The following is a 14,133-nucleotide window of genomic DNA, read 5'->3' as shown; positions in this document are numbered from 1 at the left end:
TACTGGAATCCTGCTATCATGTCACCCCTAATTCTTCCTTTCTTTAGACTAGCCAAACCCAAATCCTGCAGCCGTTCTTATATTTTAGTCTCCAGGGGCCTTTGATCATCTTAGTTGCTCTTCTCTGAACTTTTTCCAAAGTCTCAACATCTTTTTTTGTAGCATGTATGGTGACCAAACTTGGTTGCAGTATTCCAGGTGTGGTCTTACTAGGGTTTTCTAAAGCGGTACTAATACTTCATGTGATCTTGATTCTATGTCTCTATTTATACAACCCAGGATCGTGTTAGCTATTTTAGGCTGCTGCTGCACAAGGCTGGCTCATATTCAAGATCATTTTAACTTGAGGACTACCTGTATTTTCCCCTAGCCTTGGAGTTGGGCAGGTACTGAGGCCTGATAGGATTTTATCTGTTTGGGGAATAACTTTCCATGGACGTCACATGATGTTTCAGAGTCTTATGCAGGTGACCTTCTCAGCTTAATAAATGAACAAACACCCTTCCCCTTTGCTGTTTAGTTGAGATGGTGAAACCGGGTTTGGAATGAGGAAAGGCGAGCCCATTGCCTTATCTACAAATCCCGGCTTGTCTCTCTAGGTGGATTTGGACCATAAAGTGCACTAATCAAACAGGCTGTGTCTGCACAACAGACTATATTGCTAAGCTCACCAAGGTGACTCGGTTTAGCAAATGGAAACACAAGGCTTGTAAATAACGCACTGAAGCACCTTGGGGAACCCTGCCTATACAGGTAGTCCTCGACTTACAACCGTAATTGAGCCCAAAATATATGTGGCTAAGTGAAACATTTGTTTAAGTGAGTTTCTGCCCCATTTTGCAACCTTTCTTGCTTAACAGTTGTTAAGTGAATCTTGCTTATCTCAGAAGGGAATCACATGACATTGCCAAGCATCTGAACTTCCATCACGTGGAAGACCGTGGGGATGCTGGAACAGTTGTTTATTTGTTTGTTTGTTTGTTTGTTCAACTTGTATGTCGCCTTTCTCTGAAGGCTCAAGGTGGCTTACAATGCATTTAAAGTTAAGTTTGATTGACTGAAATAAAAAAAAACAATCATCAATCATTTTTTTCAGTGCTGTTGTAACTTGAACGGTCACTAAATGGATTGTTGTAAATTGAGGACTACCTGTGCAATGGTGAGCCTCTGCAACTGTTCTAATTATTCCACAATACTAAACTATCAGGTTTCTCTTACCTGAAAATGCAGTTTGCACACTGTCATACCTGTGCCTAAATTCGTACGGTTTTGTGTTCTACCCTAAAACACACAGATAAAATCTTTTGAACAAATGGAAATAATGCAGGCCAGATAAGGAGTTTCGGAACCCCAGGGAATAATCATGGGATCTCCAAAAATGAAGTCTCCATCAGCCCCCAAATTCTTGTTTATTGGTGGGTAGAAATTGAGCTTCCTGAACATCTTGCTAGACAATGAAATCCCCTTACTCAACGCACCAAATCATGTTCAACAGCGATCAAATTCACCCTTTTATTCCACTTCCTTTGGGAAAAATAGCCAGGCACCCAAATCAGACTCCATAGGAACCAAGGTGGAAAAAGGCACAGAGAATTTTCCTAATTTACAAAACAGGATTTCCCAACCCCTTTGAAATTGGGATGTTTGTTACGAGCCAACCAAGATACAGGTGGTCCTCGACTTACGACCACAAGCGAGCCCAAAGTTTATTTTGCTAAGTGAGAAATTTATCAACTGAGTTCTGCTTTATTTTACGGCTTTTCTTGCCACATTTGTTAAGTGAATCACTGCAAGTTGTTCAACTAGTAACACGGTTGTTAAGCAAATCTGGCTTCCCTATTGACTCTGCCTGTCAGAAGGTCACAAAAGGGGATCCGTCATAAATGTGAGACAGTTGCCAAGCGTCTGAATTTTAATCACGTGACCACAGGGATGCTGCAACGATCATGTGTGACAAATGGTCATGGGTCCCTTTTTCCAGCACCATTGTGACTTCACGCGGTCGCTAAATGAACTGTTGTAAGTCGAGGACTACTTCCTGTACAATACTTTAGGATTTTCAATATGTTGTTCAGCAGGTCAAACTGTCATTGTCTTCAGCGTTTCAAATATATTTCCCTGGGGTTCAGATTTCATCTGGATTCATCGCAGCAGAGGTGACGTTTTAATCCAAAATAAAGCTCTACATGGGTCAAGCATGAAGGAAGATGAGCAAAATGACTTTGTGATGTGTTATCTTAACCCTCAAGAGGCCCAAAAGAGTAGGTGGGCTCCGGGCGAACACCAAAATTTTACTATATGTAATATGTAACATGCAATGCTGGTTGGGGAATTCTGGGAGTTGAAGTCTGCACAGCTTAATGTGGCTATGGTTGAGAAACACTGAAATAGAGCATAAAATTATTTTCTGTTCTGCTGCATTAAAGTCACAATTTGGCAGCTTAATGGAAAGTCACGGGCAGTTACACCCAAAGTTTTCAGGAGTCACAAACAACCCTGAACCCTTTTTGTGCTAGAATAAACAGATATTTATGAAAATCGCAAAGAAGGGGAAAAAGAAGTCCGTTCTGTCCAAAATGGCATGCTTTTTTTTGATAGATGCCATTTTTCTTCTCCACCGTGAACTCCACATGAAGCCTACCCACCCAAATGGAGGAGGAGTGTGGATTTCAAAGACATTTCAAAAGGAAAACAGTGAGAAAGATTTGCAGAATTAAAAGCACCTCTGAGAAACGCCCAACTTGCATCTCACAAGCTGGAACGAACAGGTAAACCATCTCTGGCAGTTTGCCCACTTCCTCTCCAGGAGGAAGCCTTAAACCATACATACACCTGCGGTTTCCTGCAGCTCACCCATGCCGAGCGCCTGGCCCCCTCCTGTTGGGTGGCACCAGTTACCCAGCGCAACAAATATGCCGCTTCTCAAAAGAAGAAAAGGCATAATTGCACCAGGCGTACACCTAATTCAAGACTAATTTGCCAGCTCTAATCCTTCCTGGGATTTTAGAATCAGAATAGAGCTGGAAGGGACCTTGGAGGTCTCCTAGTCCATCCGCCTGCTCAAGAAGAAGAGGCCACACCAGAGGTCTTCAAACTTGGCAGCTTTAAGACTTGTGCACTTCAACTCCCAGAATTCTCCAGCCAGCTATGCAGTTCCAGCAACTGTTCATTGTATGTTTTAGCCTCCAGTCCCCGAATCATCTTAGTTGCTCTTCTCTGCACTCTTTCTAGAGTCTCAACATTTTTTTTTTACTGGGGTGGCCAAAACTGCATGCAGTACTCTAGGTGTGGTCTTACTAAGGCTTTATAGAGTGGTAGTAGTACCTCCCTTGATCTTGATTGAATCCTTCCGTTAATGCTATTTAGGATTTTGCCTTTACAACCAACTCTTCTCTTTCCGTATCGAACAAGGTTATGTCTGCTTTTCTTCCAACAGTCCCTGTGAGGCTGCCAAATGAGCTCATCACCGTTGGCTGCCTCAGTGCCAACCTAGCTGCTTTCACAGGCCACTCTCTGAATTTGCCTGTCTGTCTTTGCATAAACAATGGCACTTTTCAACAATAAGGCAGAGTTTTTCCATGGCCTCAAATGCCCCTTTAGCCACTGCGTACGCTGGTAGTGTTTTCTTTTTGCAATGTGATTTAATTGAGAGTTGAAAGAAACAAGGATAAAATATAATGCAAATTAAAATAAAGATGGAAAAAAAGAAAATAAAAGAGAAAGCTGAAAAGAAGGTAAAATAAAAATAGAAAAGAACAAAACATAATGAAGTGGCTTCTGAACGTCTTTACCGTAGTTCTAAGGACAATTGTAGTTTTACCTCTTTCTCTAGAGAGTTACGTTGTGATTTTTTTCTTTCTATAATCTAGCCTATCTAGTCATCAAAACCATATATTCATGTATTTGTTTTATGTAAAAAAAGAGTTTGCCTTCATACATAAAAAGTCTTTAAGGGATTTCCAGTCATAGAGTAGAGTAGAGTAGAGTAGAGTAGAGTAGAGTAGAGTAGAGTAGAGTAGAGTAGAATAGAATAGAATAGAATAGAATAATTGGAATGAAGAATAGAATTCTTTATTGGCTAAGTGTGATTGGACACACAAGGGATTTGTCCAGTGCATAAACTCTCATTGTACATAAAAGCTATAAGTGAGAAATCATGATCATAGCATATCATACCAATAAGCCTAGATGTTGCCTTTTCTCCAATCAGACAGGTCCACCATCACTAGAGTGAGTTTGGCTTAGTAGAGAAAGCAGCAGGCTAGAATCCAGGAGACAGTGAATTTTAGTCTCACCTTAGGCATGAAAACTGGGTGACTATTGGCCTGTCCTTCTCTCTCAACCCAATCCACCTCATAGGGAAAAGTGTATTAGGTATGTTGGCCGCCTTGAGTTATTCATAAAAATAATAAAGGCAGGAACTATCTAAATAAATTATGATTACCAAACATGATAGTATTGTCAAATCTTTCCATCACTGTGAATACCATAATCTCTCTGGCAAGTGAGGGTGAAGGTTCATTCTCTGAGCTTCTGGGTAGGTTTCCGAACATTTAATTACCAGGCATCTTCAGTGGAAGTTAGGGAATGTCAACATTGGTGTTCTTCTGCTTATAAGGGCTTCATGTGGTCAGTAGATCTTGTGATGGGGAGGTCACATCAGGTGAGAGCCACATCAGGTGTGACGTGATGACACTTGCGATGGGTCCTTGTAATGGGTCAGGTTTGGGTCATGTCAGGTGAGGGTCATTGGGAGGTGAAGTGCTGGTTGGGGGAGGTTGCTTGGGTTGGTTGAGGGTCGGTGCCGTTGCTGGTTGGCTGTGCAGTTGATCAAGTGATGATAGAGTTGGTAGATCCCTTTTGGCATTAGGGTTCTATATGGTAGGTGAAAACTACAACCAACTTCACTCTTTTAATTCCCAGGCAGTTGAATTAGTACCATCAATGTGATCCTGGTTATCTGAATTTGCAAGGCTTACACAATTAAGATAACATTTCTCTCAAACTGAGTTTAACTCCTAATGGCTGCATGGACACATCACTGCTAGATTCCTAGCAATGGCATGGAAGTGCTTTGCTATTCCCTTCTTCTAGGCCTGGTGTTTTGACTTCCCCATCCAGCCTATCGCTCCCATCCCATCTCCCACCCAAATGTTCTTATTTTCCGTAAAGAACTATAAAGAGGCATGTAAGTCTAAGGGCTATTTTCTTATCTATTTACAACCAGGCCGGGAGCTATATTTAACTCCTAAGTTCAGAAGGTCAGCCAGGTGCTACCATCCAGTAGGAAACACCAGGAGCACATTTTCTCCTCTGGTTCTGCACTCAACGTTTGATTTTATTTATTTAATCGCATTTATATGGCTACCCATCTCCCCAAGCGGCTGACAAAATACGTAAACAAAGACTTGGAACCTCGAGGAAATGCCTTCTCCTTACCAAAGGCTGTTTCCAATTTAACCAACAAGCACAGAAAATTGTTGGCTTTGAATGCATCAACTCAATATGGCAGATGTTTGTAGAGACGGTCTTTAAAAAAAAAAACAAGCCTTGTACCTTATGACACCCTGAAAAAGCAAAAGAAAAGAAAAGAAAAGAAAAGAAAAGAAAAGAAAAGAAAAGAAAAGAAAAGAACACCCCCACACACAAGTCCCACCTACTGAGACACTTTGGAGGAATAAAAAAAGAAACAGAAAAATGACTATTTCCTTATTGTTGCTTATTTCTCATCAACGCTGGGAGACTTGGGAGGAAAAGGTCTTTGGCTCCCAGGAAAAGATGTTGGCACAGCTGGAGGGACTGCTCAAGAAATCCCAGCAAAGGGTTCCTGAAACCCACAAATGTCAAGGGGCTGTTGTGTAAGAGCACCGAATGCTAGGCCAGAGAAGCGCATGTGTCATATCCACAAAAAAATATGCAAGAAAACAAGCAAGCTCAGAAAGGAAAGAGACCCCTTGTGTCCACAAGAACCTGAAGACCTGGCTTTACTGGTGGCCTGGGGACCAAATGGAGGAGTTACCTGCTGGAGGTGACTGCTAGACTGATTGGAGACTCCACCCCCCACCCCCACCTCCACCCCGCCTTGCACGCTGTTCTCCACCGGTCCATCTTTGGTTATCATACAGATCAGGGGTGAAATGCTCCCGGTTCAGACCGGATCGCCCGATCCGGTAGCGATGGCAGCAGGTGGTTCAGAGAACCGGTAGCAAAAATCCCTGTGCCCCCCTCTCCATGCTGAGCCGCACAATCATCAGAGGCTTTTTTTTTTTTTACTTTTAAAAGCATTTTTTCTACAACCTCTTCCGACAAAAAAATGCTTTTAAAAGTAAAAAAAAAAGCCTCTGATGATCGCGCGGCTCAGCTGGGATCATCAGAGGCTTTTCAAAGCATTTTTTTCTGCAACCTGTTGGCCGAAGAGGTGGTAAAAAAATGCTGAGTTGCCTGATTTTTTAAAAAAGCCTCTGCCGATCAGGCAACTCAGCTGGGATCGTCAGAGAGGTATTTTTTTAAAAAGCCTCTCTGACGATCCCAGCTGAGTTGCCTGATCAGCAGAGGCTTTTCAAAGCATTAGAAAAAATGCTTTGAAAAGTTTTTTTAAAAAAAGTTGGCCACGCCCACCCAGTCACATTACCCCACCACCACTAAGCCACCACTAAGCCACAGAACCAGTAGTAACAAATTTTACATTTCACCCCGATACAGATGTATTATTCTCATTGTCTTTCTTTGTCATTGTTTATTTTGTTGGCCTATTATTTTACTTCGGTTCTGTTTACACTCCTTTCATTTTATTCCTTTTTATTATTGTAAGCTCCCCGGAGTAGCTCCTCGGCAGCCAATAAATTCAACAAATAAATAATGTGAGAAGTGGTCTTCTCCAACCCGAAGGTTGCAACCCAGACCAAGAAGACAGAGCAGTTGGGAGGTTCTGCGCAGCCAACCTCACTAAAAACAGGCTGAAATCACACCTGTCTCAACTTCCGCCTTAGTAATAACACCAAACCTTTGGGAGACACTTTGGGCAGGCTTATAAATAGCAACCTGCCAGAGTTCAAGTGAGTAAGAGATTTCTGTGGAAGCTTAGCAGAATTTGGGTTTTCTTTCCCTCTGGCCCCAAAAGACTAAGATTAGGTATGCGTAGGCTGCTAGATATGAATTTGCAGGCTACTTTTATTGGCAAGAACGGAGTGTGTTCTTGAGGTGGTCGCCAAACCACCAACCTTAAGCAGCTAAAAAAAAGGAAAACAAATACCTGAGCAAGTAAATACAGTAATACACGAATCCCTTTTTGTCCAAGCCTGGGCTTTAAAAGTTCTCAAGCCAAACCAAATCCAGGAGGCAACCAGCTGTGAGCCAAACCAAATCCAGGAGGCTGTGATCTTGACTATATCTTAAAATCAGTCTGGTCAGGAGGATCTCATCTCAGCTTCCAGAGAAGGAAGGAATTTAGCAAACCAATATCAGGAGAGCTCCTAACCAGATTCATGGAGGCTAACCTGGCCAAAGGCCATATACAATTTTGCTTGTTGTTTAATTGCAAAGTGAAACCTTTTTTCCCCCACTGCCTTATTCTTTAAGAACCTACAGACAAGGGCCTGTGCCAGAGCGCTAGACAAGCATTATTATGAAGGAGTTCTGATCACTTGTGCTGTGACCTTCAGGGCCTTTTTCACTTTCCCTTGGAGAAAAATAAGTCCTCTCCCGAAGAAGACATCTAGAGGGTTTCGACACAGGGAGCGTGTGCCAAGCAGGCAAACCTCCAGCTGTTCAGAGAAATGGAGGCTGATGGAATGTATTAATTGCACGATTAACCTAATTATCTGGACACTGAAGACATGGATTTTTAATTAGTACTACCAGAGTCACCACCACAGTGTCAAGGGACGAAGGCACCACATCAGTAACCAATGATTTTGCAAAACATACAGGGATTTACCCTTGGAGCTTAGTTTGAAGAACATTAGCCTCAAAATGCATCAATCAATATTGAAGCGGTGCATCATTCTGAGTCAAAGTTATGGTAGCAATGCAGCTCCTATGTAGGTGGGAGTAAGTGAAACACAAACTAGGCATGAGAAGCAGCTGGAACACCATTCAAAATTCCAGAAGACAAAACAGCTCTTTAGCATGGTAGAGGTAAAACTGAAGTCAAGAAGGCTTGAAGAATTGCTAACTGGATTTGTTCATACCAGGGTGGATTTGATTTAAATCAAGTTGATTTAAATCACAATTTAAATCATGATTTAAATCACTAGTAAAAAGGCTTGATTTAAATCAACTCAATTTAAATCATAATTTTTAAAGAGCAACTGTCATCTCTGCTACTCCTTTGACCCACTGTTGACTCACTGATAGTCCCAGTGTTGCAGAATATACAGCCTCATGCTACATAACTAAGCTCCATTTCATGCTGAATAAACTAAATTATTTATGTATCTTAAATAGAAAACTATCTTACGATAAATTTTTACCCCAAAAGTTTTTTATTAAAATAAATTCGATAAAAATCAAAAAAATCCGATTTTAATAAAAAAAAATCTGATTTTTTTGATTTTTTTAAAAAAATCATTGATTTTTATCCACCCTGATTCATACAAATCCATCCAAAATGTTTTATAAAATTGATCTGAAAATGCAATCAACTGAATTAGAACTGTTAAAAATGTAAACATCCAGATTGGTCTGTCGGTGTAGACTTATGACTTGAGTTAAGATGGAAGTCCTAATGCAGAGGTCAGCAACCTGCGGCTCTTTGGGCCCTCTGCTGTGGCTCCCTGTCAGGTGATCCCACCACTGGCTGGCCCCGCCCCTCGCCCTCCCCTCCCAGTCACTCCTCACCTGGCCTGAGAAGGTAAGGGCTACAGCAGAGGATGGAGAAGCGGCCAGGGCAGAGACAGAGAGATACAGAGAGAGGGGGAGAGAGGAGGGGAGAGAGGAAGGGAGGGCAGAGAGAAACATGTCAAAAGGGTTTTGTGATTCCCAGTGTTTTTTAACAACTTGTTCTCTGACCTAATGACCGGCTGGGTAGGCATAGCTAGGGGGTCATGTGACTGGTGGAAGTGAGTGACATCGAGTTGGCCACACCCACTCTGGTTTTGTGGCTCCCGGTGTTTTCTTTTCTGTGGGAAACGAGTCCAAATGGCTTTTTGAGTATTTAAGGTTGCAGACTCCTGTCCTAGTGAATTGGACAAAAAAGATTTTGCATCTGTGCAGAAGGCTTTTATATCTACTGGCTTGCATCAGTTTGATGTGATAGCTCACTTTTAATGCACTGAATCTTCAAAGCTAAATTGAATATAACTGGCATGGAACACCCTATCCACACAATGCACTCATACACATGAACACAGAACACACACAAATATGCACACAAGACGTCTACTCCATCTAAATAAAAAGGAAAGTGCAAACAATTCAACGGCAGAGCAATTTCACACCTCTAACTTGGGGCAGCCAATGCAATTCTTGTAAGTCACAGAACTGGAAGCAAAACAGAACCTTCGTACTTGAACTGAACAGAGCAGGAAATAAGTTTGAGGGAAAATGAGCTACAGTATCTCACATTTGCTGATATAATCCAGTGTAATTGAAAAGTTAATCAATTAAGGAACTGTTGAACAGATAAAGGAAGCACAATTGGCTGGCAAAAGGAACATTATTTCCTCTACCTCCTGCCAAAACTAAGTTATAAATTGCTTTGCTTGGGGATACTGCTTAATTTGAGCATACTTTCTCCCTGCAACCCAACCAATGGAGATTCTTGGCAGCATTTCCAGGCATGCTCCTGGGGGCATCCCCAAAGTCAATTTCGGGAACTGACTACCCGAGGCCTAAGCTAAAAAAACGTATCCCATTCTCTGTCTGAAATATTTTTTTCTGTTAACTTCCTCCTAATGAGTTTGCTGGGAAAATCCCTCCATTTCCCCCCCTCAGAAACGAGTATACTTTCCGTAAGCCAATGTGATCTTCCACAGTATTAACCTTTTTCATTCTCTCACCAGAACAAAAAAACAAGACTTCCTAAAACTCATAATGTAACATTATGATATAATGTAACATTATTAACATTATTCCCATGTAACACCCCTCCTGCGCGAGCTGCACTGGCTCCCGGTGGTCTTCCCGGTGCGCTTCAAAGTTTTGGTTACCACCTTTAAAGCGCTCCATGGCTCAGGACCTGGTTATCTATTGCTTGCGGGACTGCCTAATACCACCAATAGCCTCCCACCGGCCGGTACGCTCCCATAGAGAGGGGCGTACTGGCGGCCCCCAGGGGAGAGCCTTCTCTGTGGAGCACCTACTATCTGGAATGAGCTCCCCCCGGAGATACGGAGGATCCCGGATCTGCGCACCTTCCGCCGCGCTCTAAAGACCTTATTATTTCACCTGGCGGCCTGGCCTAATTTTCTCCCTCTTTTTAAACAATTTTAATATTTTAATATTTTAAATATCTTTTAGTATTTTATATATTCAAATTTTAAAATTGGTTTTAAATAGTTTGGGGTTTTAATTTGTCTGGGCCAAAACTATTTAATTTGATTTTAATTCTACTTTTAAATTTTGTATGTATGTGTTTTATTGTTTGGCTGTGCACTGCCCTGAGTCCTTCGGGAGTAGGGCGGTATAGAAATCAAATCAAATGAATAAATAAATAATGCTTTCCATAGGATCTAGGAGAGCCAATCTTACCTAATTTGACATTCTTTTACACCAACTCAATTTAGCCTTTCTCAATTATAAGATATGTGGACTTCAACTCCCAGAATTCCACTGTAGGACCACAAATGAGAACTCTGAAACTTGAAGTTCACCTGTCTGAAAGGAGACCAAATCAGAGAGAACGACACCCCCAAGTTACTGAGTAATGGGAAAGATACTTTCGTATTATCTTTCTGGTTTTAATAGTACCAGGGACATAGTGCCTTCGAAAGCTGTTCTATTATGGTTTTGGCCAATGGTAAGAATCTAGGGAACTACAATGCAGAAATCTTGAGACTGGACCTGGTTTCTCACCCCTGTACTAAAAGGAAAAAGAAAGGAGCCATGGTGGTAGGAGAGCCTTACAGTGATGCTTTTAAATGCATCTAAACCAAACCTTGGCATTTTACGGCCTCTGGGCCACATCCAGACCTTCGGCTGCCTCTGTCCAGCCCACATGGATTGCTAAAAGTCTGTAGAGATTCTCAGTCATCCAGGTCACGGTTGTCCCAAAGGTGCTTTTTCAGGAGGCAACTGGATTTGCTTGTTTTTTCTTTTGAAGACGTTTCACTTCTCATCCAAGAAGCTTCTTCCGCTCTAACAGGATAGCGGGTAATGGAAGGATTTATATTCCTTGCAGACAGCTGGTCATTTGCATCCTTTTAGAGGGTCGTTGAAGCACTTGGAGGAAATTCTTCCATTCCCCACTATCCTGTCAAGAGCTGAAGAAGCTTCTTGGATGAGAAGCGAAACATCTTCAAAATAAAAAAAAAGAAAGTCCAGTTACCTCCTGAAAAAGCACCTTTGGGATACATGGATTGCTATTATTTTGAAGGTAACTATGTTTCCCCCAATTTACCTATGTGTGTGCATACCTATGTACCTTCACAGCCTTATTGGTTTGGCATTCCACAACAGTCCCAGTTTCTGATGTGGCCATCTGGGGAAATTAATTGCCTACCTTTGATCTAAAATCAACAGCTAAAGCAAAATTAAACAAAGAAAATAAGTCCTGGGAGGCTCCAGGGCATGAACTAACTAATCAAATTACTCCAGGTATTTACAAGCAGCTGGCAAAGTTTTTGTCCACCCTCCATTCTTACCCCCTTCTTACTCTGTCCCCAGCTAACCTTGTCTGGGAAGACAAGGGATCTATTTGGCTAATATTTTAGATGGCGTTTACTCCAACTGCCTACATTCCCATATGGTACATATCTAGATACACACAACGTATCATCCCACTGCCACATTTTAGCCTGGCCTGTAGTTCAAACCTAGCCAGAATGTCACTTCAAGAGCACAATATTCTCTGAAGAGTGTCACAAGCCCCCTGGTTTCATGTACCACAGAAACAAACAAGGCAAAAACGCTACCCAGGCCATATATGAAGAGCAAAGTTGTGTCAGGCTTAGTCCAAATCCAGAGCTCAGGATGCTTGCTAGAGTAAGCACTTCCTCCCTTGCTAAGTAGGAAAGAGAAGATCAACGAAGTCAACTAATTCCCAGCACATGGTTTTTATAATAAAATCTCTGAACACCTGAAGGACCTCTTACTTACAGCATAGAATTGTCAGCTTAACAAACTGTAATAGGTTACTGTATTTACCCATTTTTGGACACGCACAACACCGTCCTGAACACGGAAGAGGTTGGCTTAACCCAACTTTATCCTGCACGCACAGAAGCCTGACCCAGATTAACAGGGCACGTGTGAAGGAAGCCGCGAGGGCCTTTTAACCCCCAACACTACTACACCTTGACCAGCAGTTTTACCCTTCTGCCTTCTGAGATTTCAAGGGCTATTTGCAGTCATAGACCAAAAAAACCAAAACATCCAAGACATATTGCTGGCACACGACCAGACTGAAGTGGAAAACGGCAACAAGAGCAGTGGTGGAAACCACTCGGTCAAACTCACAGTTCATGTGTTTTAAATTTTTTAGCTCCAATCTATATGGACTATAGTCGATTAAAATTGTACATAGGTAGAAAATACTATATTGCAATTTACATAAAATCCACACATCGGCACTTTATACAACCACCAGCTAACTCAACCGCTGGCGATCAGTAAAGCTGACCTCAGTCAATGGGTCCAGCCCATCCTTTCCTCCAGCTCTTACATCCCAAGACTGCTCAAGGGCTATTTGTTTCCTGCCTGGCCTGCTGGCCTTTGGCTCCTGATTCGAACCCAGCACCGGGACTGGACTTTAGGCCTCTAGAAGCCGCATCTCCCCAGAGCGCCTGGCCAGGTCACCCCCTCTGGAGTCCGTCCACTCACCGCTGTGTGAACTGAACCACCGGGGTCCGAGGTGCAGAGGTAGTGCATCGGCCAGCGAGGCCCTGGAGCCCAGGTACAGCATCCCGTCTCTGTGGTGACCGCCTCCTCCCGTCTCCTGGTAACCGTTGCCATGGCCGTAAGGGGCGGAGTCCGCGCCCGACCCGCCGCCTGGACCCCGCTCCGAGTCGCCCGAAGAAGCCGCCGCGGCCGAAGCCGCGCTGCTCGTGGTGGAGGTGGTGGTGGTGGTGGTGGTGGTGCTGGCCGCCGCCGCGTACAGGCCGAAGGGGACGCTGCCGGCGCCGGCCGGCTCCACGCCGCCCATCCCCACGCCCACGCCGGCCACGGAGCTGACGGAGCGGCTGCGCAGCCCCATCGCCGAGCTCCCGCCGCCGCTTCCTCCTCCTCCTCCTCCGCTTCCTCCGCCGCCCGCGCCGCGGTAGTGTCCGAAGTGCGGGGCGCCTCCCCCGGGCGGCGGCCCCGCGCTGTCGTCTCCGGCCACGGGGCCTCCTCCTCCGCCGCCGCCGCCGCCGCCGCCTCCTCCTCGCGAGCGCCCCGCGGCCGTGGCGCCCGCCGTGCTCTGCTTGCCCCCCATGGCCGCCGGGGCCACTAGGCGCTCAAGCCACCCCCGGCGGCGCCGGGCATCGTGCGGCGGGCAGCAGCGGCGCTGCCGGCCCCGCTCCCGGTCTCCGCCTCTCCGTGCAGCAGCAGCGGCCGCCGCCGCTGCCTCGCCCCAACGGGCGGCCCGCCGCGCCTCCCGGGCTCATCCACGGCGGGGGCGGCTGGGGGGTCCCGCCCTACGGAAGGCGGCGGCGGCGGAGGAGGAGGAGGAAGAAGAGCGAGGCTCCCCGAGCCCCGCTCCGCATGCGAGCGCAGGACAGACGGGCGAGCGGTGTCCGGGGGCCAAGCAGGAGGGAGGCTCGCTCCGTCCGCCCGTCGGGGCTCTTAAGGGCGCCGGGCAGGCTGGGCTGGTGCTGGCGCGTCCCCGGCCGTCCCCCAGCCGGGCTTCCCGAGGGCTCCCAGAGCCCAGACAATAGAGCCGCGTACAGCGCCTGCGCCGCGGCTTCCCCGTCTCCTCCTCTCCGCCCCCCCCCCGCCCCGTTTCTCCGCCGCCGCCGCGGGATGCAGCGAGGCTGAGCGGGCGGCGGCGACGGGGAG

At 45.1% G+C, this 14,133-nt stretch overlaps 1 protein-coding gene across 2 annotated transcripts in view; it reads right to left on the bottom strand.

The window, feature by feature from the left end:
* The window catches only part of ZNRF1 (zinc and ring finger 1), a 55,048-nt gene extending 41,388 nt beyond the window's left edge, over positions 1–13,660 (bottom strand). For both annotated transcript variants that reach the window (XR_011600989.1, XM_070952767.1), the window contains exon 1: positions 12,979–13,660. Coding sequence is in view for 1 of the 2 variants with exons in the window: in XM_070952767.1 (XP_070808868.1) it covers positions 12,979–13,570 (592 nt within the window). In the remaining variant the exon portion in view is untranslated. The remainder of the gene's footprint in view (positions 1–12,978) is intronic.
* Between the last annotated feature and the right edge of the window lie 473 nt (positions 13,661–14,133).

The sequence above is a fragment of the Pituophis catenifer genome, unplaced genomic scaffold (assembly GCF_029215685.1).
Source record: "Pituophis catenifer annectens isolate HBS135680 unplaced genomic scaffold, rPitCat1.0.hap2 SCAF_13, whole genome shotgun sequence".
Classification (NCBI taxonomy): Eukaryota; Metazoa; Chordata; class Lepidosauria; order Squamata; family Colubridae; genus Pituophis; species Pituophis catenifer.
The sequence above is the reverse complement of the archived record's forward strand: the minus strand, read 5'-3'. Positions and strand labels throughout refer to the sequence as shown.